Below are 25450 nucleotides of genomic sequence, written 5' to 3' on the forward strand. Positions count from 1 at the left end.
AGCATCAGTTTTCCATTTGTATTTCTTTTAAACTAAAAAAAAAAAAAAGTTGGGTTACTACTTGCATTCTCTATAAAATTCAAAAGGTTATTCTGAAAAAGTAGGTTTCCCTCCAGGTCACCCCTGTTCTTTAGCCACCCTAGATCCCCTCCTTTTAGGAAATAATGTTACTGGTCATGGGTTTCCTATGTATATTTTAAAAAGATTTTCTGCCTACAGAGAGAGTGTGCACTTATTTTTTAACAGCACATATTTTGAAGATGATTGCGTCTTTTTATTGAAAAAGTTACAGATGTTACTGAGAATCAACATGTATATATGCTACATAAACTTTAAGTGAAGACAAATTTTGGTTGGCAAAACTACTGAATATGCTTATCATACTAAAAGACAGCAGACAAACTGATTTTAAAGTCGTAAGTATGTCTATCTTTTGCTGATCTTAAATTCCACTGTACATACTCCATTGATCCAGCTGTATAGTCTGGAGTAATGTTAGAGCCTCAATTCTGTGTCTGGTTTTGCATACATCTAGGATCTGGAGAACAGACTCACAGAAGTGTAGTCTTTTAAGGAAAAGAGTCGATAATTTAAATCAGAGTAATGTTTAGATTCAGTCAAGTTTTTTGACCTCTACAACGCCCCTTCAGTTTTTTCAAGGATGTCAGGATGGATTAGCAAGCCATACCGAAATCATTTCACTAAGGTGATAAACCAGTGACCCTACACTTTTTTTGGGGGGGGGGAGGGGGGAGAAGTAGGGCCAACGTGTAATACACAGGAATAGCTGGTCCCCAATAGCAGGTCATTCCCGCTGGCTCTTGCTCACTGTTACCTTGGCACCCCGCATTCCTTTGGTCTACAGTACCCACTCATCTCCTAGCACAGCAACCTGTTATCTCACGGTATGCTTCCACCTCCTAACTTCAGCTCGAATTGTTTCTTTTCGGGGTTTCCTCAGGACCTGACCTTTGCATCACCTAACTTTACCTTTATCGACGCAGGAGAGACCTTGTTCAGTTTTCCTAAATCTCGGGCTACTAATTCTAATCTGGCTGCCCGTGGTGGGAAAGCCTTGCTCCCGGGCCGGGGCAGAGCCACAGCCGCGTAGCCTGACCGGAGCACGGGCGTCGCCGGTACCTTTCCGGGCGCGGTCACGTGGCCGCCGGCGGCGCGCACGACGTGGAGGCTCCGCAACCGGTGAGCGCGCTGATGGGGGCCGGGGTGAGGGCGAGGGTCGACGGTGCTGCCCCGCGAACCTTAGTCGCAGATCCCAGAAGCCGGGAGGGTGCGGGGCCCTTCTGGAAAGTGGGAACGCTAGTGGGGAGACGCGAAGGAGCCAGTAGATCGTGGAAGCTCGGCGGGTTGTGAGCAAGCTGGCAAACTTGCTTCTTTCCCCCTTGCGCTAGGTTCCTGGCCTCCTCTGACACTGAAAAATAAGGAATAGGTTTGAAAGACTGTTTCTGCCTCCCTCACTGTCACCGTCCTCCTTTGTTTTATTTTAATTTTCCAGTAACTTTGAACCTTGAAACAACAGTGCACTAAATGCAAGTAGTACCCCGGATTGGATCCTGTAGCAGAAAAAAGACAACAGTAGAAACACGGGAAATCCTATAAAACCTGTGATTTATTAATTGCTTGTATCAAAGCCAATGTATTAATTTTGATAAATGAATCCTGATATTAATATTAGAGGGATCTGGATAAGGAGTATGCAGGAGGCGTCTCTTCTGTCTTTGCAACTTACTGAAACAAAATCCAGTAACGCTGTACAGATCTGGGAGGTGGGAACCGCAAATGATTTCTTCCTGCTCAGCCAAGCCTGACAGGAACTGGGTGTCTGTTTGACCAATTTGTTTGCTAACGCAGAGAAGCTGATAGGTGTTGATGCCCCAAGTTTTCCCGGCAGGAATCTGTTTTCTCTTTCGAGTCAATCATATGTCTTTGGAACATCTGTTTACACACACTTATTCCCTGTTTTAGGGGTGTGTGAAAGAAACACCCAGCAGGAAGTATACTAGAACTATTAAAAAGTACAATACAGAGCTAGGGAGATTTAGTTGAGATAGATCACATCTGGCTCTGCAGAGGCGGGAAGGTTACTGAGAGAGTGGCTGTCTTATCTGAAAGGACCCTAAGAGAAAACATTCCTGGGGTGGGGGCACCAGCGGAGGTTGGAAATGAGGAAGGTGAGGGGTCCTAGGAGCAGGTGCATTTCCTCTTACCAGAAGCACACAGCATGCCCTGGGAGTACTGGGTGTGGAAAGAGGAAGAGAAAACTGTTGTAGAAAACTGTTGTAGAAAACAGGGTGACACTTTAATGACAACTGGCTTGGAAAACAATCCCAGGGGATTGTTTCAGGGCAAGAGAGGGAAATCTTTGGACCTGCACTTGGAAATGAGTGATTTGGCAGCTGTGTGTTGGATGGCTTGGAATCAGTGAGTTGGGGGCCCTATTAGTTTAGCCCAGGAGAGAGAATGAAAAATTCAGCCACGGCTGTGCAAAGAACAGGGTTTGGGGAGATTGTGTGGCCCTAGAAGACTTGGCTATTGAAGAGAAAACAAATTCTGAAATTTTGGAGCTGGGTTTGGGAGCATGGTTGATGCATATGCAGAAATAGAGGACTCAGGAGACCTAGGCTAGGCGGTAGGGAGGGTAATGGATTTGTTTTCAAGTAAGTTCTGTTTGAACTGCTGGCAAGATATGCAGCTGAAGACTGTATTTAAGAGTCTGTTTTGAGTGGAACCCAAACATGTACAGAGGGACAGGAAGAGGAAAAGGAGACTAAGTGGGTAGCTATGAGACCACTGTGAGGTGGGGGAGCTGGGGAGATCCGGCCTGAGTGTGCGAAGTCAGTGTCTCTGCTTATGCAGTGGAGGAAGTTGAGGGACCAGACTAGATCGTGGATTTAGCAACTAGGGAGTTACTAATTACTTTCTTAAAAAGTTGTATTAGTGCCAAAGTAGGAAGATTGCTCAGTGTGCCATCTCTTCATCCTTTGACCTTTCCCAAGAGTATGGGCAAAGTGCCAGAGCCAGTTTCTTGTTCTGACTCTTCGACTATCCATGTAATTTGGGACAAATCATCTCTGCCTGGACTAGCAGAGGAAAAACATTTCTTAATAAAACCAAAGGACTCTCTTGTACCTAGCAACCCCTCGCAGTCCATAGAGCTAGCATTCCAGAGGGTACACTTTAGAAAATGCTGCTACAGAACCAGAAAAAAATCTTACTTCAACTTGTCATTGATATATAATGAAATCTATACTCAAACTCTAATTCAGTAAGCATTAATTTCAAATACATTTTATGGAAGGTGTAATAATAACCCTATAAAGTTGTGCTTACACCCATTTTGAAGATTTGAAGACAGGTTCTGACAAGTTATATGATTTGCCCAGGATCACACAGAGCAGCAAGTCGTGGAGTGAGATCCCAGCCCAGAGCTCCTGAATGCCCCTCACTCTCTGCTCCTTGCTTGTCCAGATTGATGCATTAAAATTGACTGGATGGAAAATAAGTAATTTCAATTATTTTCCTTTTTCTAGAAGTAATGTGTTCCAAGAATCAAGTCTAGTTTGTACTGCATCCTATGTTAATATTACTATTAGTAGTCAAAAAGGAGCAGAATACACAGCCAGCAGTTTTCGAACATTTTAATAAACAATAGGACATTGGACCCTGTGAAAGCTTATTATATTCAACTTTGAACAGCAGAAAGACATAGCCCTGACCCCCAATAGAGGTGGCCTGTTAAAAAGTAAAAAGTATTCTGAAGTAATCCCACTGTTGCTTTCTCCTTCCTCTTACTGCTTATTTGCCTTTGTGTTGACCAGTTCCCATTTTCTTCACTGCTGGCTGCCAAACCCCACCACAGCCTCCTTGTGAGATTGTATTTATCAACAGCAATCTACTACACCAGAGGGGAAACACAGCCTCTAAGAGACTACTCCTCGATTCAGTACATAATCTCCTGTTTACCTGGAAAATAGAAATTGACAAACTTACTTAGGAAATAACTTTGTAAGAGAACAAAGCTGATTTTATAAATATTTGGGGGGGGGGAACTGGGTCCAAAAGATGATGCTGAATGTTGCTAAAACTAGATTTTAAACCTTTATGTTCAGTTCTATGTGATGTCATAAATGATAGCAACTTGGCTGACTCTTAACATTTATTTTATTGAATTTCCCAAGTTATGGAAAGCAGTTGCTGAGGTGTGGCAGTGGCTCTGATGTCAGGGCTGCGGATTCAGAATCTGACTCTTGTTAACTATGTTACTCAGTCTCTGTGTGCTTCATTTTAATTGTCGATACTTAAACATTAATAGTTTGGCCTTGCAAAGTGTTGGTGAAGATTAATAGAACCATTTAAGTAAAGCACTTGAAAGGCACCCTGCACATGGAAAGCAAGCAACAAGCACAGGCTATTACAGCACTAAAAAAATTGTTATTGATATGAGGGGTCCAGGTTAACCATTTTCTTGTCTAGCAAGCCTAACTGAATAACATACTTCCTATCTTGTTCCCTAGCCCAATTAAAGGACCTGTTTTTTTCTGTTAAAAAAAAATTTCTTTTACATCATATTAATGAGTGCTCGCTTTGCCAGGAAGTTTCTAAAACTGGAATGATACAGAGGTTTCTTAGCATGGCCCCTGAGCAAGGGTGAGAGGCAAATGCATGTAGTGTTCCATATTGCAAAAATATGTAACAAACACACACACATAAATTCCCCCATCATATTAATTAAGTGTAGTTTACATATAAAAATGCAGCCATTGCAAATATATAGTTTGATGAGTTTTGTCAAATCTTCATTATACTCAAGATACAAGACTTTTCCATTAACCCAGAAAAGTTCACACATGCTCTTTGAGTCACCCTTCCCAGCACCCTTACCCATTAATCTGTTTTCTGTCATGTACATGGGTTTTACTAGGATTTCATACCATACATGGTTCTTCCATAATATCTATGAGATGCATCCACATCCACATATATCAGAAATCCATTACTTATTACTGGATGTATTCCGCTGTATGAAAGTACCACAATTTGTCTTTTTTTGGTTGATGAACATTTGGGTTGTTTCCAGTTTAGGGCTAATTTGAATAATGTTATGAATATTTACGTTCACATCTTTGTGTGAACATATAATTTCATTTCTCTTAGGTTAATATCTCAAATTCAGTTGCTGGATCACATGCTTAAAATCTTCCCACAATCTTTCCACAAAGGTGTGCTAATTCTGCACCCACGTGTGGTATAAATGGATGTCCAAATGCGTGTGGACTGTGGTAGAAGCTCACTGTAGTTTATGTCTACAATTATTTGCTGACTAGTGTTTAGCATCTTTCTATCCATGTATCTTCTTTTATGATGTTAGGATGCATTTCTTCAAGTCTCTTAAGGGCCCTCTCTTCCAACCCTGAAAATACATTCATCCTAAAACAACAGAAAACCCTTCACAATGATCAAATTTGTTTGATACGACAAATACGAGTGGAAGGATTTTTGAAAGTCCTGGTAACAACTACTTAAACAGGATATTTAGAAAAGAGATGTCAAGTGCATTTAATTTCCTTTTTGTAAAAAAAAAAAAAAAGGTGTCTTGAGAAAAGGATGAAATGTTTCTAAACTACTGCTGTTTTGAAATGCCTGGTGGGGAAAGCCCTCTTTACTGTGCTCTGTGCTCGAGGCACAGGGCAGAGCATTTCAGGGGCGTCCTGGCCACTGGAGGAGCCTTGGCGGTAGGTAGGTGCCTCTGCCGCTTGCCACACGGGAGGGCCTGGTGGCTGCAATTCTCTTTGGGTCATGGGTACCTGGAGATACTTTCTTCGGGGAAGAAAGGCAGGCAGTTAGCTCCACGTCATTGAGTTTGGAGACTTGCTCAGGTGACTGTCTTGCTTTTCTTCCTAGAGGGCAAACATTTCAGTTAGCTTATGCCTTCCTTCCTTTATTCTACTATTAAACACATGTTTATTGAGCACCACATATGTCTGGAATACTCTTTTAGGCCCTGGGAATGCAGGGGTGAAACGAACAGACAGAGCTCCTGCCCCTAGGTTTCCTGCATTCCACTTGGAGCCACTTAGAGCAGGTTGAGCTGCTCTGGCTGAGGAACAACCTTCTGCTGCACTAGACTCCACTTTTGCACTGCCTTTAGTAATGCGATTTGAGGAATGCGTAAAATATGGTGGAGTATGTTAAAAGGCTACCAATTCCTAGGGAAAAAAAAAAAAAAACAAAACAAGCAGAGATGTGGGGTAGGGAAGAATTTGCAATTCTAGTTGGGGCGTCAAGAAAGGCCCCACTGAGAAGGCGACATTGAAGGAAAGATCCAGAGGTTGAAGAACCAGGTGGGCAAGTGTCTAGGCAAGTGCATTCCCCGCAGAGAGAACGTGGAGTTCAGGGGCACTAAGTGTCCCAGAGACCAGGGCGGTGGGCCTAGGCCAGGGGCACAGGTAGAGCTGGGCCTGGGACCCTGGCCCATTGAAAGGGCTTTGGTTCTTACTAGGTTTGTGATGCCAAACAGGAGTGAGTTTTGAACACAGGCTTGATTACATGATTTGAGAAAGGGAGGAGGCACCTCCTCCCTTCCTTTCATTAACCCAAACACAAAACTTCTGACAATCATGTCTGTACAGAAAGAGCAAATGAACCCAGAGACACTGGAGGAGACGCATGAGAGCCCTGGCCGCGAAGGGAAGGGCTGTGGTGGGAGGCGTAGGCTTAGTGGAAGCATGGAGTTTGGTCTTTCAGAGATGTTTTGGAATTGTATATTGCTCTTAGGCTTGTGAAAAACAGATCCTTTTCCTTTATAAGCATGCAAATCGAGAGAGCTCTGTTTCCTAGGCAAAGAAAGATCTGATCTGCTTTTCCTGATCACTAGATTACCAGACTCAGTGACAGCCTTTTTCTGCTTCCTTACAATTCATTGCCATCTTTGAACTAAGAGGTTGGGTCACTTCTTATCCAAAAGGGCCTGATATGTGAGCTCCTTTTTTGCATGGGGCCCCCGTGTGTCAGTGCATGCTGGGATAGCAACGCCCGCAACATTGAATACAGAGAAGAACTTTTCTTCCTGGGAAAACCCAATTTTATCATGCCGATGGCTTTTCACTACCATTTTTCTTTACTACAGATAACCCGTTTTCCTTATGGTAAAGACGGCGCCTGGCTGATGAGCAGAGCGGTGAGGACAGCGAGTGAGGCAGAGGCGCAGAGCTGGGGCGCAGAGGATGATGACATGGCAGACGGCGATTTAGGGTATGGCCTTGGAAGAAGGCCTGGTGGTATTTATGAAGTACAAGTTTCACATTTATTGAAGTCTAGAAGAAGATCAGATGGAAAGAACTTTAGTCCTCCCCCACTTCCAGGAAAGGAGGAAGGGAGAAGTGATGCCATTTTTCAGTACCCCAAGCCTCGGAGCCTGCAAGACACATACCCTGAATCATCCAGAATTTCTCTGTGCAGCCGACAAAGTAGCATTGGTAAGACTGTCCAGTGTTTTCTCTCCCCTGAATTTTATATCAGTGTTGTCATTCTCCTGACACATGGAAAGAATCACCATAGTGAATTTTAGAAAGCCATCTTTACTCACCTCTTGGGGTTGGTGAGAGTACAAGAGTAATCTGTGTTTCTATTTCCAAGTATTGTACAAACTGTGAAGTGCCTGTTACTCCGCATTAATACGTGTGTTAGTGATCTCAGTCGTGATTACCTGCCTTTCTTAGGTGATGTTTCATTCACCCTCCCCTCCTTTTGCCTTCCTTTTGTCTTTTTATTGAGGTAATATTAGTTTACAACACTATAGTTGCCAGATATACAATTTCTCACCTCATCTTTTTTTTTTTTTTCTTATTAGCAAATATTTAGTGGGTGCCTTTTAAGTGTCTGGGACTGGTCTAGGGTCTAACAAACACCAGTGAATAAAACAGTCCTGTTGTCATGGAGTTCACATGATAGTAGAGGAGACAGACAGTAAAGTAACTACACATCTCTAATAGCAAGTAAATGAAGGTATCGGGATTGACTGGAGTGGCTGGGGCACTGCTCTGCTGAGGCCTGGGTCAAGGGCCACCTCTGTGGGGAGTGACATTCAAATCCCAGAATGAATACAGGAGCCAGCCTGGTGCTTTCCTGGGGAAGGACTGTTTCATGTAGAACGCATTTGCCTTCAGTGATTCTAGGCAAAGAATGAAATTATCAAAACAGAACTAATTTTACTGTAAGATTAATTGTATGTGCTTATCATAACCAAGGCCATTTTTATAGCATACTTAAGGAGAGAACCAGATTCAGAAGCACACTGTGATGGAATGTTCCGACTCCATAATGATGGGGACCCAAGCTTCCACTCAGGGCTCTCGTGTGTCTCCTCCAGTGCCACGGCCACTTGCTATTTCTATGCAGACACAATTGGCAGAGCTTTTGCGATTAGGTGGTGATAGAGAGGCAGGGAGGAGGCACCTCCCCACTCTCTTTCCCAAGTCACTTATACACATCCTGGGTGGCTGGTTTTTTTGTAGCTCACCTTGTAAAATCTTCCCATAAAAATGCAATAAACACAAGTTATAACAACAGGATATTAATTTTAGAAACATGATTTCAGATTTACAAAAAAAAAATGGTTTCAGGTTTACAAAAGCCATGTTGCACTGCAAATATATCCCCTCTTCAAAATCCTCCTTGAAATTACAATGGGATTTTTAAATTTTTCCTTCTAATTCCTTATCATGCATGGAAGATGGATACTGTTTTGTAAGCAAGATGTCAAAAAATTTACATGGTGCTTATTTAATATACCTTTTTAAACCCACAAGGAAAACTGCTAGTGTATAAATAAGACATAATGGTAACAAGTGTGTGCTCCTGATTTTTTAGGTTAGGGACTCTTGTCTTCATCAATGTTGGCCTGATCCTTGATAAGATACTGTGTTAGTTTCCTATTGCAAGTGGGGATTTTCCAGATGACCACAAATTTAATGCCCTAAAACAACTCAAACGTATTATAATTCAGAGTTCAAACTACCAAAACTGGATTCACTGCACTAAAATCAAGGTGTTGGTAAGGCACATTCCTCCTTGAGCTTCTGTGGAGAATCAACCTCTGACCCTTGCCAGCCTCTTGAGGTGAGCGAGCACTGGGCCCCTTCCGCTTGTCTTTCAAGACCGCAGTGTTTGATCCAGTCTTTCGTGAGACTCTGCTCTCTGCCGCTGGCTCTCAGGCCTCCCCCTGTCATGTATGTGTAAGGATGAACCCACCTGGTTAATCTCCTCTTTAAACATTCTTAATTTAACCCACCAAATCCCTTTTGCCATGTATTCATGGGCTTTGGGGATTACGGTGTGAACCTTGTGGGGGGCCATCACCTGCCTACCACGGCTGTGAACAGGACAGAAATTGTCATGGCCAGTCTGACTCACTGTCTTTTTGGGAGCCTTCTCTCATCAGCATGAAAATGTGATTTAGGTTTGTCTTGAATTTTCATATTGATGAAAATTCACAATAGCAAATGGAGAAGAGTATAATATTCCTCAAAATATTCTTTCTAGAAATTTCCTTCTTTTATTTCTTATCCTCTTATTTGTAGTTTACAACTTGGCTGCTTTTTTTGTGGCCAGTGAGACCACAATGAAAATGAAACTCCTGGTAATTTCAGTATAATGTCTCAAGCGATAACTGTAATGAGACTCAGTGTAGCAACAGAGGCTGTTAGTCATTCTTCTTGGAAAGAACTCATGTTATTTTTTATATATTCATCTCATTCTGTAGATCAAACTTAAGCCAAACACCAGAACTTACTTATTTTATTCACCAGCATTCACATGTTTTAATATTCTGTTTGGATATGGTCATTAATAATTTCATTAACATCAGTTTTAAAGTCATTTTTGGGGAGACTTTCTATTCAAAAGTGTGTTTTTTCATTTATAAAATGTTTAAGTTACTGATTTTTATCATTATTTGCTTTGTTGCAGTTATATTCTCTTTGCAACTTAGGAGAAATCTGTATAAACAAATGTCCTGTATTTTAAGAAAGTATTCAATTTTTTTTAATAGATTCCAGTTCAGAATTGTCAAATGTAGAATTAAAGCAACATCTTCACGAAACTTTAGAGGTAGGTATTTTGGCTAAAAATTCTCATGTTAGTAAAGCTTACTGATAGATATTTTGCTTGAGTAATACTAAAACTGTATAGAAGGCAAACACTGGCTTTCCAGTTTTTCTCAGTGAGCCACAATCTAAATCTCCATCTTTCAACTGATCTGCTTCTTCTCTCTAAAATCCATAGCCTGGCTTTTAAAATTTTCCATCTACCTTTCCTGTATGAGTGGTTTGAAATGACTGGATTTAACTTAATTTCTTTGAAGTCAGAAGACTAGTGAGTAACCAGGGTCTCCAAGAAGCTGTTCTCCTGCTGGGTTAGGATTTTCTGTGAGGGATGCCTATCCTTTGGGAAACTGGAAGCCCGTCTGAGTGTGACTCATCTGGTGAACACTAATCAGTTGTCATCTAATATGGCTGCAATAAAATACACCGACAAGCATCTTAAAACAGCATACATTCTCGTCTAAAAGTCTGAACCAGGTGTCAGTGAGTCACGTGTCCTTGGGAGGGTATAGAGGGGATCCCTTCTTTGCCTCTTCCATCTTCTGGAGTTTGCTTCTGACAATCTTTGGCTTTCCTCAGTGTGTGGCTGCCTTGTCCAGTTTCCTGCCTCCAGTACCACATGGTCTTCTCCCCTGTGTGTCTGTGCAAATTTCCCTTGGCTAATGAGGACACCAGTCATTGGATTGTCATCTACCCTAATTCTAGTATAACCTGTTTTTGGTTTTGTTTTTGTTTTTTTGAAGATTTATCCATCTATGCATACAGAACTGGGGTACAGGCCAGAGGTGCAGTTTGGGACGGGTGAGAGGATTCACCAGAGATGGAGTGGGGAGCAGAACAGGCAAATGTACTGAAGTACACTGCTGAGGGGAGCTGTGGGTAGGTCAGGAGAGGTCTGCCACACCATGTGGGTCACCTCCTTGGCCGGGGATAGAACTCATGCTGTAGTGACTGCGGTAGCTTCATAGTGCTGTGCTTTAACCTACTGCGCCACCAGGGAGGGCCCCAGTTTAACCTCTTCTTAACTTGATTATCTCTGCAAAGATCCTGTTTCCACTTAAGGTCACATTCACAGTACCAGGGGTTAACAACACTTGAACATAGCTTTTGGGGGGCATAACTCAAGCCCCATTAGGTACTGTAGCTGTATGAATGACTGTGTGTTTATTTTACATGACCTAATATTTTCTTTTCAAAGAAATTAAGTATATAGCCTACAGAAAAGTGAGCAAAAGACTTGAGTTTTTTTGTCACACCTGGCACTTGATATTTTAGGCTCACAATGTTAACCTGTTTGTTCCACATCTATAGGAGTTTCTGATCACACTGTAAAGTCAAAGAGCTTTGAGTCAAAGTGCATGTTGAGTTTAAATACAGACTATCCAGACTGATCATTTTGGGTTCCATTTTGGGTTAAAAATAGGAAGACTAATATTATTTCTGTCCTCAGGAGGTAGAAGTTTTAAAAACAGAACTTGAGGCAGTTCAAAGACAACTTGAAGGTAAAGAGGAAGCACTGAAAATTCTTCAAAGTATGGTAAGAAAATACTTCCAAGTATTTTAAGTTTCCACCACTTACACATTTCAGGGTGTTTTAAAAGGTAATGATTTTAACTTTTAAAACAAAAGCAGCAGCAAAAGGCAGAGGCTTCCAGTGGATTGTGGTATAGCATGTTATTGACCCATTGGTGGTGAATGTGTATGATAATATATACCCGAAGAGCTGGGAACCTGTACTCTTGAAACCACCTATGGAGTTGTAAGCCAGTGTTACTTCATAGAAAAAAAAAGAAAAAAGAAACAGCAGCAGCTCCTAATATAATGGCACATTGTTTTTCAGGTACATTTTTTTTAAAGGTTTATTTATTTATTCATACAGAGCTGGGATACAGGCAAGAGGTGCAGGGGCAGTGAGAGAATTCATCAGAGACAGAGTGGGGAGCAGAATAGGCCGACTGACAAAGTACACTGCTGAGGGGAGCAGCGGGCGGGTGAGGAGGGGTCTGCTGCACCATGTGGTCACCTCCAGGGCCGGGATTGAACTCATGCTGAAGTGGCTTTAGCTTTTCAGTGCTGTGCTTTTAACCCGCTGTGCCACCAGGGAGGGCCACATATTTGTTTTTTACATTTTTATTAGATGTAATTTACATGCCATGAATTTCACTTATTTGATGCATAAAATTCATTTTTATGAAACATAGCTGGCATGTTTTTGAGGCTCATGCATGCAGTAACATCTTTTTTATTGCCAAATAACAGTCCATTATATGGCTATATCACTTTTGTTGATCCATTCAACCACTTGGTAGGTATTTGGCTATTATAAATAATAATGATAGGAACATTCCCGTACACATTGTTGTTTGGAAAATCCATCTATTCCGTCTCACATTTGTTGGAAAAGAGCCAAACTAAGATCTTCTGACTTTTAAGCTGTCAAACTCTCCAAAAACAGTGTTCTCTGGGGAAATTCTCATCTTAAGTTAATTTTGTTGTTTTAAATTAAAAAATGTGAAGTTCAATCATATGGCAGTGGTTAGAAATCTAATTTATACTGACGTGATTTTTATCTTCCTTAGGCAGTATTTGAAAAGGCCACAAGTCATACCCAGGTAGTGCTTCAAAAAACTGTGGAACAAAAGAAATCCCTGGAGAAGGTATTTGACACTGTTATGCTGACTTATTCAATCTGATAAGCCTTGGAATAGAACTTCTTAAAAAACCGCGCTACTTAAAAAAACCGCGCTACTAACGGACATGCCACTTGTATACACTTCTGCTAGGTGTGCATCAACTTCATATGGACTCTCGCTTTTAATTTAATCGAAAACAGATTGTCATGTGGGCAAAGAATTCAGGCTTTTGTTTCCTCATTTTAAGATCGTAGGAGGCTGCCAAGTTGACATTTCCCAGTTTTTTTCTTTTAAAGATTTACTTATGCATAGAAAAACTTGGCGTATAGGCCAGAGGTGTGTGTGTGATGGGGTTGGGGTGGGGAGGGAGGGTGAAAGGATTCATCAGAGACAGAGTTGGGGGAGAACACGCTGATCTCTGGAAATACATTGCTGAGGGGAGCAGCAGCCCAGATAGGAGACATTTGTCGTGCCATGGGGGCCCTGGTCGGGGATCAAACTCATGCAGTGGCTGGCCAAAGCTTGATAGTGCTGAGATCTTAAGCCCTGCTCCACCAGGGAGGCCCATTCTTCATTTCCCCTCCCCTCTGGCTGGCAGAGCCTGCTCCTTTCCCATTATCTCATCTTCATGAAAAAGGTAACTAGGACACACCTGAGCTTGTTAGGCATCTGTGTCTTTGCAGCCTGTCTTGACAGGAGGGTCCTGGGCTCAGACTTACTGGAGTATATTCTGCCTGGAGGTCTGCAGGGGTTGGCAGCAATGAGAAATCTAACTCAGACCAGCAAATTTGAAGTTTAATAATATAAACTTTTTCTATATTAGGTACTCCTCAGCAAAGCTCTTTTAGTGCCAAACAGACATGTTATATGTGTTTATGTATGTAGACGCTGAGAAAGTTTTTTCCTCTTTAACCTATTTCTTTATAGTGCTTAAATGAGTTATTCTGGTTACTCAAGTTCTGAAATAACTTATTTATAATAATTTTTTCATAAGTGCTCTTTTATTTCTTCAGGAAATAAATACCTTGCAGTGGAAAATAGAATTTGATCAGAATAGATTTAAAAATATAGAGGAATCTTGGACCCAAAAATATGACAGGTTTGTGTATTATTATTCTATAACTTTTCTTTGGAAGTCTTTAAAATGTGTATCATTCAGATGTAGCTTATATTTTCTTCTAAGGCTAACCTCAATTCTTATTCTTACTGATTATTTACTTTTCAGTCCCACATATTTTTGTTAGTATTTAAAAAATATGTAGTATTAACTCTATTTTCAAATACATGGAAGTTACTTTAGCACTGGTACTTTTTCTTCAAATCTTCTGGGTGATTTCTAAATTAGTGTTAGTTTATTTAATAATTTTAAATTATATACTTAAAAAAAGAGAGATTTATTTATTGATGCATACAAGAACTGGGATATGGGATACAGGCCAGAGGTCCAGGGGGTGAGACGATTCACCAGTGACAGAGTGGGGAACAAAACAGATGGATTGACTAGAATACACTGCTGAGGGGAGCAGCAGGCAGGACAGGAGAGGTCTGCAATGCCATGTGGGTCACTTGTCTGGCCGGGGACTGAACTCATGTTACAGTTTAACCCATTGTGCCACCAGGAGGGCCAAATACATACACTTATTATAAAGTCAATCATTGAGAAGTTGATTGGATATCTAGGGTTGGAGATAATTTTTATATCCAATTTTTAAATTTATTATTTTTTAACTTTTTGAGATAGTTGAAGACAGAAAAGTGGCGAGACTCACTTCAAAGAAATACTGTATTTTTTTTTTTTTTAAGATTTATTTATTTCTGCATGCAGAACTGGGGTACAGGCCAGAGGCTCAGGGGCAAGAGGCTTCACCAGAGACAGAGCAGGGAGCAGAACAGGCAGATCTACGAAGTACACTGCTGAGGGGAGCAGCGGGCGGGTCAGGAGAGGTCTGCTACACCATGTGGTCACCTCTGAGGCAGGCGGGAATCAGGCGGAAGTGGCTTTAGCTTCTTAGTGCTGTGCTTTAATCCACTGCGCCACCAGGGGGGCCAAAATACTACATTTCATTAAGATTTTCCAAATATTTACACTTTACCACATTTGCTTTATTATTATTTTTCCTTTCTCACTGTCTTATGGTTAAGGAGGTTGCTATGAGCCAATATAATATTTTTCTAACGCATAACAGTAAGTTGCATCTATAAAGTCACATCAGTATAACTTCAGTTTGTATGTTTCCTTTTTTTAAAAAAAGGGACTTTCTCTTTTATAATTCTAGCATAATTATGAAAATCAATATTATTATTTGATCTATACACCTTATTTAGATTTGCCAGTATCCTAACTCCATATAGCAAAGAGAATACAAATTTCCCTTGTTCCAGAATCCACCCAGAATCACACTTATCATATCTAAACTCCAGTCTCCTTTAGTCTGAAGCAATTCTTCAGTGTTTGTCTTTTAAAGCCTTGACATCTTTTGAGGTCAATTATTTCATAGACTGTCCTACAATGGAAATGTTTGGTGTTTCTGGATTAAATTTGAGTTCAGTGTTTTTGGCAGGATATCAGGAGTAAAGTCATGTCGATTTGTTTCATTCCTAGGATGTGAATTTTAATCACTTTTTAGGGCATGAGGCCTGCCCTAATCCTCCACTGTAGTCATAATTTTCCTCTTCCATCTTGCTCTCTAAGGCCTCTTGTGGGGAGATACTTTGATATTATGTAAATATACAGAGACTTGCGAGATGGTCACCCATTTTTTTTTTTTCATCTACTGATTATTCTTTTTTTTTTTTTTTTAAAGATTTATTTATTTGTACATACAGAACTGGGGTACAGGCCAGAGGCTCAGGGGCGGTGAGAGGCTTTACCAGAGACAGAGTGGGGAGCAGAACAGGCAGATCAACGAAGTACACTGCTGAGAGGAGCAGCGGGCGGGTCAGGAGAGGTCTGCCACACCATGTGGTCACCTCCGGGGCAGGCGGGAATCAAACTCATGCGGAAGTGGCTTTAGCTTCTCAGTGCAGTGCTTTAACCCGCTGCGCCACCAAGGAGGGCCTCATCTACTGATTATTCTGTGTGAAGTGGTTATTACTGTGTTGGCTGCCAAGTGATAATTTTCGAACTCCATTATTCCTTCTATATTTATTTATTGGCATTTTACTATAAGAGCTTTTTATTTTCTCCTGTTTGTTTATATTAATAGAGATTCCTGCTTGCTTACATTATATAATGGATTAAAAATCATAACCAATTTCTTTTGATCTATAAAATTTTCCAATTTTGGTCAATGGGAATCCCATCAAGCTGGCTCCTGTGGCTTTTTGACATCTTCCCATTATTCTTTGAGCAGGTCTTGCTCTTTTGGTATATTTAGGTCATTGTGATACCAATGTTAGGTATTTCTTCAAGGAACCTGAGATCTGATTGAGGAATGGTGTTTAGAAATCAAAATCTGAGCAGTAGTATGTTCACTGATGCTGGTGAGTCACTACTAGACAGTTCTATGTGAGAGCAGAGCTGGAAGATACACTCCTCTCGATTTGTCACTTCACTGTTACTGTCAATAATCTGTCTTTACCTATCAATCTGTCAGCTATTTTTGACCTATCCACCTACTATCAAGCATCAATCTATTAAAAACCTTAGGAGTTCACACCCTTGTTGCTGATTCTGCACCGTGAGATTCATTTTAGTCTGGTTCCTTTGCACATGTGTAACTCCCACAGTTTAGAGAACTGATTCCTTTTATCCAGTACATTTACTTGTTTCTCCACCATAGAATATGCTGAATGTAGCTTTAGGATTACTGGTACATATTGTGGGAATCAAATTTACTAACTAGAGTTCAATATTCATGTATGGTTTTTTTTTTTTTTTTTTTTACCTGAGGGTATATAGTTGAAATACAGGGTTCAAAAGTTACTTTTTAATTTCTTTTTATTTCCATTATTTTATTTCCATCATTTAAATTCATTTGTTCCTGTTTAACTTTAGAACTTTCACCATTCTTTATGATTAGCTTATTTTTTACTTCCTAAAACAACGATGTTTCCAAAAGTCAAAACTAGTCAGGGAAGTATACTCAGGAAAGTGTTCTCCTTCCTCCCCTCCATTGGTGCCCCATTTCTAGCCTCCTGCCAGCGTTCCCCCTCATCATCTGTATTAACCATCTTCTTATTGTCTGATTTACCCTTCATGTGTTTCTATTTGCACAAGTGGGCAGGAAATTTTATGTTTTCTTCTTTCTTCTTGCTTATTCAAAAGATAGTTGATTATAGATATAGATACTCCCTTGTACTTTGTTTTTCCATTTAGCAGCAGATCCTGGAAATCATTCAGTTGTGTAAATGTGTCACAATGTACTTAATCATCCATATATAGAAACTTAGATTGTTTCTAGTATTTTGCAGTTATAAACATTGCTGCAGTAATTTTGACATTTACACTTTTGTGTCATTGTAGTTATTTTCAGGATAAATTCTTAGAAGTAGAATTACTGAGTCAAAAGGTAAATTCTTATCTAGATTTATTACATATAGCCAAATTCCCCATCATAAGGCTGATACCAGTTTGCATTTCCATCAGCAGTGCGTGAGAATCCATGTTTTTCCACAATCTCATCAAAAGAATGTGTCCTACATTAAAAAATTTTGGGTAGTATTATTTACCCTACTTGGGTGACTTTTGGGTTTTGATTTAGTTGCAGAGAACCCCCCAAAATTGTGATTCACATACACTGATTTACACTTGGTGAACAGATTTCCTTTCAGTACACTCTTCAGTTAAGTAAAACTTGCAGAAAATGCTTTATTATAAGGTCTTCATGAAATCAAGTTAATGTACTTGATGAACTGATTTATTTTATAAAATTACAGTTTATAGTTTAAGTTGATCTAACAAAACATTTGTAAAAAAAAAAAGAAACAAACACATTTGCAAACATCTGAAGAATTTCTTCATAACCTTAAAGTTCTTTAGAATTGAGTTTAAAAATCAACTTAGAATTTTAAGAATTATTAACATAGGTACTTGATCCCCCAAGAGCTCTTGGCTTTGCTTGAGAAACAGATTTTACATTTTATTAATTTGTTGAGTAATATATGCTTATACTTCCTTAGTTGAGAAGCTTTCTCTTATGACCATTCTTTTACTGCTCCAAGGCCAGTCCTGAGTAGAGCCTGCAAAATTCCCCACAAACATCCTAACTACATGCCAGAGTGGCATTTTAGATAAAATTATAAACTGACTGGATGATCTGGCTATTGTTATTAATTACAAAAAAATTTTTACTCTCTGATGTTGGGCAATTCAGGAATCTTATAAATAATTCTAATTTTTATTCAATAAATAGATAAATAAGTTTCCTTTGCATCTTTTGGGCAGGGTTTTTGAAGGTGGACTAGCAATTTTGTTAGTGTTTAAGTGGTTAAGTTGAAGTAAAACTTTAGGAAAAGAGAGTAAGGACTCAAAATGGCTGCCTTGCAGATACTTCTGCTTCTTATTCTTTTTTAACTAAGAAGGGTTAAGAATATGTCCAAAATCTTATCACATTTCTCTAACTTAATTTATGACATAGAACTTACGATGGTTTTCAAGTAGAAAAATTACATTTTGGGGTTTGTGTTCTAATTTTGGGATAAAATCTCACTTAACCATCAAGTGTGAATGTTTTAGTGATTTGGAGGGTACTTTTTTCCAGGCTAAACTGTGAGAATGCAGTCCTCAAAGAAACTTTGAAACTGAAAACAGAAGAAGTTAAAATGCTAATGTCTAAAAATGCAAGTAAGTAATAGTATTTTGATAATTCTTTAAAAAAAAGAACACACATTAATTTAGACATAAATATCAGTAGTACTGTGTAATGATATATTTCAAGGATAACAGAAATGCATCATTTAGTCTTTTAATATAAAATTATTATATATATATATATATGTTTATTTTTACATAAATTTGTGCATTTTTCCATGTCAGTTGCAATCCCCTTGGGCCCCATCACCAAATCACCCATGTGCCATCACCATAGTCCAGTGCATTCCAGACAGTCTTGCATAAATTTTTTAGAAATGTCAATTCTCCCTTTTTAGCAGAAACTATTTTAAAGTGGTGCCTTGAAGGAAACCAAATGAACTGTCAATTAAGTCTTGGGCCAGCACAGTCAGGGAGCGACCTGTGGCAGTGTCCTAGGTGAGACGCGTAGGCACACACATGTGCACTGAACACCCGAGTGTCCAGCTGATGGACATGTCTCTGTGCTCAGTTCAGGACAGAAGCTGCTCCTAACCCTCACCCCCACTCCTTCCTGCCTACCATCCACCCTGTAACAAGAGGGCAATAGGGACTGTTTTCTGCTCGAGTAGCAAGGACTCTTCTTGTTCTGTTTGGTTTGAAAGCCTCTTGTGGTAACTCTTCACTAGAAAAACTGGAGAGAGATCAGTATCTCACGCATTTGATAGTAATACAATCAATGAGGACTTACCCTCTCATGCTATGAAAAGCTTGGGAATAATTTGCTGTTATAAGTGCTCTTTTTAAAAATATAATAATTTAAAAAATTTATATATTCACATTATTGATCATTTTACAATGTTTATTTCCCCCATTCCCCACCTGCCATCACCATAGTTCACCACATTCCTCCTTCCTTCTGATTTCTCTGTCCCCCACCCCTGCAGGATCTCTCTGGTTTATAATTGTCTGCTTTTGTTTTGTTGTAAAAATACAAAATTTTAAGAGCCAATAAAGACTAGACTTTGCAAAGATACTTCCATGTTAAAAATATTTACCTAGTGTTACATATGAATTATCTTGCTCCATGCAGTTTATAAGAAATATAAGCTGTTGGTGTAACTGGGTCAGGCAGGGCTAGAGTAAGACCCCATGGCTAACACTTTTTTATTTGGCCCTTCCTAGTTTTAAATCAACAGTATTTGGAGGCTCTTGCCATGCTTGATATCAAACAGCAGAAGATGGTTCAGGAAAACACGTGCCAGGATAATAGTGGCTTCACAGAGGTTTCAGGTCTTGAGGTAGGTAAGCTGATGTGGAAACTGAACAGAAGAGATTATTTTCCACTTTTCTTCCCACCATCCTCATCTGCTACATGTTCTTTTTTGTTTGCTTGCTTTGATTTTTAAAGATTTATTTAGTTATACATACAAGAACTGGTGTGCAGGCCAGAAATATGGAGTGCAGGTGAGAGAATTCACCAGAGACAGAGTGGGGAGCAGAATAAGCAAAGACTGAACTATACTGCTGAGGGGAGCAGCAGGCAAGACAGGAGAGGTCAGTGCACCATGTAAATTAGCTCCCTGATTGAACTCAGGCCTAGTGGCTGCTGGTGGGTGAGAGCTTGACGGTGCTGACTTTAACTAACTCCTGAGCCACCTGAAGGCCCCTGCCATGTGATCTAAGTTATCACCACACTTAGCTATTTGAGACTGAGTAAGAGTGTCCCAGGCAAGTTCTTCAACTTCCTGATACTATCCTCTTCAGGTGTGCCATCAGGGGGTGTAATAGCCACTTCTTGTGTAAACTCCCCCCTTTTTAAATAGTTGTAGCAGAGATTATGTTAGTAACTAACCTGGGGAGAGGCCTACTGTGCTAGAGTACTTTTACTTTTCAACACTTATAGCTATCCTTACTGTCAAAATTCTTACCACTGCCCTGTGAGTACTATTGTAATCCCCATTTTACAAATGAGGTAACAGAGACAGAGGGGTTAACTAATTTGGCAGTCACACTACTACTAAGTGATTTGCTGGAATTTGTACTCAGGTAGACTGATTTTAGAATCTGTACTTTTGTTCACCTTGTGTTACTGTGTGAATGGAAAACTAATGTAATAGCAAAAAGGAAAAGGAAAAGAAATGTAATCTCCCTCATCATTTCTGAGCATATTGTTCTTCCTGGAAGGACCTGGACACAGTGAAAGCTGGCAGCAAGGCTAAGCCCAGTCACAGGAAATCCACATTGTGAATGTGAACATTTAGCTCATTAGATCAAGTCCCTGCAAAGGTCTAAGAATGATAGGAAGCTGGTGCCAGGTTAAAGGCTTTAGAGATCTGTAAGAGTAGGATTCCTGCTTGGACAAACTTGGTTCCAGTTTGTTCAATTGTAGTTAATTTCCATCTGGAACCTGAAATCCTGGTTTTCAGATTTTTTAATTTTTTTTTTTCCTTTTCAGTTTCTTTGAGTCAGTTGATTGAAAAGAAATATACATAGGGGTATGTACCCTGTGTTTGTAGGCAGCTAAGTCATATGACAGTAACAGGGTTAATGCTCTTGGATTTAAAGCTTGCAGTCCTTGGCGCCTGCCTTTGTCCTGGTCCCAGAGGGAGGCCCTGTTCCTGTGCCAAAATGGCAGCATCCACTCGAAAGATGCTTCTTCAGCTCAAACAAGAGGTACTGTAATATCAACACACTAAAAGCTTTAGTTTGCTTCTCAACTAATAGTAGAATCAATGGAACATATACAATACTTAGCTTCATTTTAGTCACCACTGACTATAGAACTTTTGTTAGTTGTATGATAGTCTTATTTGTAAATAAACTTGAATTGTTTATGTGGCTCTAAAATATAATTAGTACTTGGCATAATATGTTAGCTATGTACAACTATAATCCAGAGACATTCTTTGGGAGCTGGGGAGGAGAAAATGGTTTACAATGGGTGGGAAGAGCACAAAAGACTATGGTGATGGTGCACAGGTGAAGTGGGGATGGGAACTCCTTGGGTACCAAACATGAGTGGATAAAGCACACATGTATGAAGTATGATGTAAAAATTTATATAATTAAAAAAAATCTCATAGTTAACATAAACAAAATGTTAGTCATGTAAATTTGCTTGAATAAGTTTGTAGTTACTGCTCAATTCATGTCTTTTGTATATATATATATATATGGCTGTAATACTATGTTAGAGGAAAATGCGCACTTACACTTAAAATCAACAGGCTGTGCAACACTAATGGGGAGATAAATTTTATAAAGTTGCAAGACACAATGGGAGGAACTTTAATACCCATCAGACCTAAGTCTCAATCTTAGCTCCATCATTTTCTAGCTGTATGGCTCTGAACACACGTTAAGTGGAAGGGAATAACTAGTTTCAAGGGTTGTTGAGAAAAATAAAGAGTGACCTGTTTCATGCAATGTGGTGAACATGCCTGACATTAAATCGAATAATAGCTGCCATTATAGTTAACTTTAGTAACAATGAAATTTTTAAAGTATGGAATTTAAAGTCTTTGGAGTATTAAGGTACCACCCGAACATTAGCAATTCATTAGGAAAAACACAGATTACATAGATCAGAGTTAGGCTCAGCTGTGGGTGGCATTTTTGGAGGTTATTTGTAACTCAAGGCAGAATTGAAAGCTAGCCTTTCGCATCTATCTTCTTCCTTACTGAGGGCAGGGCACATACAGAACTCGCTTAGGGTAGTGAGGTCAAGAACTGAATAAGCTAGCAGGGAGTTGATGGGCATCACCAAAATTTGTGGCAAAATAGGACAGGAGGGCAGCTACTGCAGAAGACTGGCTGCTGCTAATTGTTTAAACAGGCAGTAGGTCCATGTGAGGCAGGGAGACTGCACCTGCTAGTCAGTTTAATTCAGTTGAGAATTGTTCTCGTTTTGTCTGACACCTTCCAAACTTTTTTTTAAACCCAGTTGGAACTTTTGCAGAGGAGTAAAGAAGAAGCTTACATAATGGCTGATGCATTCAGAATTGCATTTGAGCAACAATTAATGAGGAAAAATGACCAGGCACTCAGATTGACACAAATGGATAACATGTGTAAAAAAGCAACAAAACGGATAAGTTGGAAGCACCTTAAAGAGGATGGTAAATATGAATTATGTCAATAATCAGGTGTAACTTCAGTTATTTTGCTTGTAATCAAAGTTGGTGGCAAAATTGGTTGCAGACATTAAGCCTGCTTAGCTCCAGCATGGAGAACAGATGTGTAGGTGTCTTCCTCAGGCACCTTTCTTGAATAGGCCTCTGAGAGGAGGTGGAATGCAAAATTTTCAGTTACACTCTTCTGGCGATGTCTTATGTTGCTAGTTGGAGGCAAATCCCTTTGGAAGTCTGACCTTGTCTGGATGGAAGTCAGAGAATGTAAAGAGTAAGGGGAGTAAAGAAGGGAGAGTCATGGTTAAAGTTACCTTAAGAAGCCTGTGATACTGTCACTTACTTGGAAGGTCCCTGCCACTGTGCATGGAGGGTGGCCGTAAGGATAGTGTTATGTAGATTTTCCTTAGGACACAGATTCATATTCATTTCGGTGTTCTGGTGTGTGTTCTTATTACCTTGGAGAATTCCTGTTCTTCTTAGCTGTTGAGAACTTTAGGAAACTTTCAATAGGAAATAGCCTTGAAAAGTACAGTCTCCCAATCTTTGTGTTCCACTTAAAGCATTCGCTCAGAGACTAGAATTTAAAATAACTGTTTTATCTCTGAAAAGCTTTTAGTTTCATACACTTTTCAGTACCTCTTTCTCACTTCAATTCTTAAGTGACAAGACTTTGATTCATTTCATCAGTGTCATTTCAATAATGCGAAGGCAGGATGACTGTTAGAATATAATTTTTTTAATGTTTATGTGGTAACACTCAGGGTATCAACTTTTCTTCTTGATATGCCAGCTGAGAGGAATTCTCAAAGATGGATAAGCATTTTTTGTTGTTGAGAAGAGAAAGTTTCATTCATTCACAAAGTTGATGAGTGAGTCAGCTGATCTGGAACCTCCCCTTTTCCCTAGTTGATTGAGGGAGAGGTCAGGGTAGTGGGAACCCATCACTTTGGTTTATAAGGACTGGTGGAAAGAGGATTGTCCTTTATCTGCTCTCAATTTCCCATCAAACCATTTGCAGAGCAATTTAAAAAATTATTGAAATTCTTTGTATAAATCTCCAAATCTTTACCTTCTGTAACAAACTGCATCCTAGCTATGTTTGAAGAACATCAACGTGCATAGATATGGAATTTAAATATTATGCCAGTACCTAAGTTAGGTGCTTTCAGAACGTATTTTTTGTGGTAAAGTAGGTATAAAAGTTACCATCTTAATAATTTTTAAGTGATGTATCTGTCACAATGTATCTCCAGAACTTTTTCATCTTCCTCAAAAGAAATTCGGGACTCAAACACTGATTGCCCACTCTCCTCCCCTGGTCCCTGTGCTGTATTAGTTAATTGCACAAGCAACAACGACGACTAAGTGCTATTATTTTCATTTTAGAGATAAGGAAATGAAGCTCAGAGAACTCATCCAAGGTCATAGTTAAGTGGCTAAATGAGGATTGGAGTCCAAGTCTTTCTGGCTCTAAAGCAGAATGCGGGGTTCGGAGGTTTCCTGTGGCCTGCAGCCACATTATTGGTTCTGTAGTATTCTCAAAGTGGGTTAAGTAGCTGACATTTAAAATGGCTAAGTTTTATAGCATTCTGATTTGTTGGGCTGACTGACGCCATGTTGTCTCAATGGCTGCATTTCTCTAGCAGGACAGCTGTTGTTGGGAACCGAGGTGCATCTGGATGATGAGCAGCAAGGGGGTGCTCTGGGTTCCCACACAGCAGCCCTCTCAACTGCTTCACAGTCCCAGCTCTAACAGTTTGCATTCCTACCACTCACGGTTACCTGACTCATTCTTGTTAAGAGTTCCTGAAGAGGATAGCCTCCTGAATGACAGGAACGAATCAGCATTGGTTCACACTTACCTCTTTTCCTGGAGTTTATCAAGGAATATATTTTTATGTCTCAGCTGGATTTTCATATTCCATTTTAGAATTGCCACCACAAAGGAGTAAAAACACGTTAAGACAGAAATTGTTGGGTATACTTCCTTCAGATTACAGTTCTAAGAAGACTGAAGATGATGATAACCCTCCAGAAGTCTTTAAGATGCTAATAGACTTGGTTGGTATCTTTGCTTGCTTTTTTGTTAGAGGTGTTTAAGCTTCTCTTTGCTTCCTATTAATTCAATTCTTTATCACTCTTGCCTTGTATGTCCTTTTCCCAGCTCCAGAGTTCTTTTCCTCAAAGTTTTGACTTATGAATTTCATCTCTTTGAACTCTCTGCATGCTCTTTCACTCTCCCTTACATGTTCTTCCTGTGGAAGTTTAAAATTCCACCTTTGGAAAAAGGGTGCTCCTCCTAATTAAATCACCTGTCAATTTGCTTTTATACTGTTCATGAGTTCTCCTGTTTACTCAAGAATTTTTAAGGTATGTAAGGCATTTACTCCATTATATCTTTTTTTAAAATAATAGTTTATTTTTACATCATTTTGTACATTTTTTTCATCTCATTTAATCTTTTAAGCATTCCACATGTGTGAAATCAGTCTTAATATTTCCATTTCACAGATGACTAAGACTTATAATATTAATGTACTTGTCTCTAGAAAAGTGTTAGTTTATTTGCATATAAATGTATGAAACAAGTATATGCAACTAACATTCCTTTAGATAAGTATGGGTTGCATATTACGATATATATGTATAGGCCTTATATACACATATATATATTCCACCCCATCTCTTCAGATGAGTTAGAATTGTCATTAGAAACAAATGCCATTTTCTTTTTCCTTTCAGCAAAATCCTTAATATGTAGTGTAATACTTGGGAATTCATGGACCCCTAGCTAATTTGTTCATATTGATTTGACAGACTTTACATTTTTTTTTT

At 39.6% G+C, this 25450-nt stretch overlaps 1 protein-coding gene across 1 annotated transcript in view; it reads left to right on the forward strand.

Moving 5' to 3' along the window:
- The first annotated feature begins 1166 nt into the window (after positions 1-1166).
- The window catches only part of CCDC125 (coiled-coil domain containing 125), a 25866-nt gene continuing 1582 nt past the window's right edge, over positions 1167-25450 (forward strand). The window contains exons 1-11 of the mRNA XM_004678458.2: positions 1167-1200; positions 7145-7493; positions 10067-10125; positions 11569-11655; positions 12698-12775; positions 13765-13850; positions 18454-18536; positions 19668-19783; positions 21051-21158; positions 22429-22603; positions 24546-24676. Of these exons, the coding sequence (XP_004678515.1) occupies positions 7184-7493; positions 10067-10125; positions 11569-11655; positions 12698-12775; positions 13765-13850; positions 18454-18536; positions 19668-19783; positions 21051-21158; positions 22429-22603; positions 24546-24676 (1233 nt within the window). The 5' untranslated portion in view covers positions 1167-1200; positions 7145-7183. The remainder of the gene's footprint in view (positions 1201-7144; positions 7494-10066; positions 10126-11568; positions 11656-12697; positions 12776-13764; positions 13851-18453; positions 18537-19667; positions 19784-21050; positions 21159-22428; positions 22604-24545; positions 24677-25450) is intronic.

Source organism: Condylura cristata, unplaced genomic scaffold (assembly GCF_000260355.1).
Source record: "Condylura cristata isolate star-nosed mole 26May11 unplaced genomic scaffold, ConCri1.0 scaffold00007, whole genome shotgun sequence".
In the NCBI taxonomy this organism is placed as follows: domain Eukaryota; kingdom Metazoa; phylum Chordata; class Mammalia; order Eulipotyphla; family Talpidae; genus Condylura; species Condylura cristata.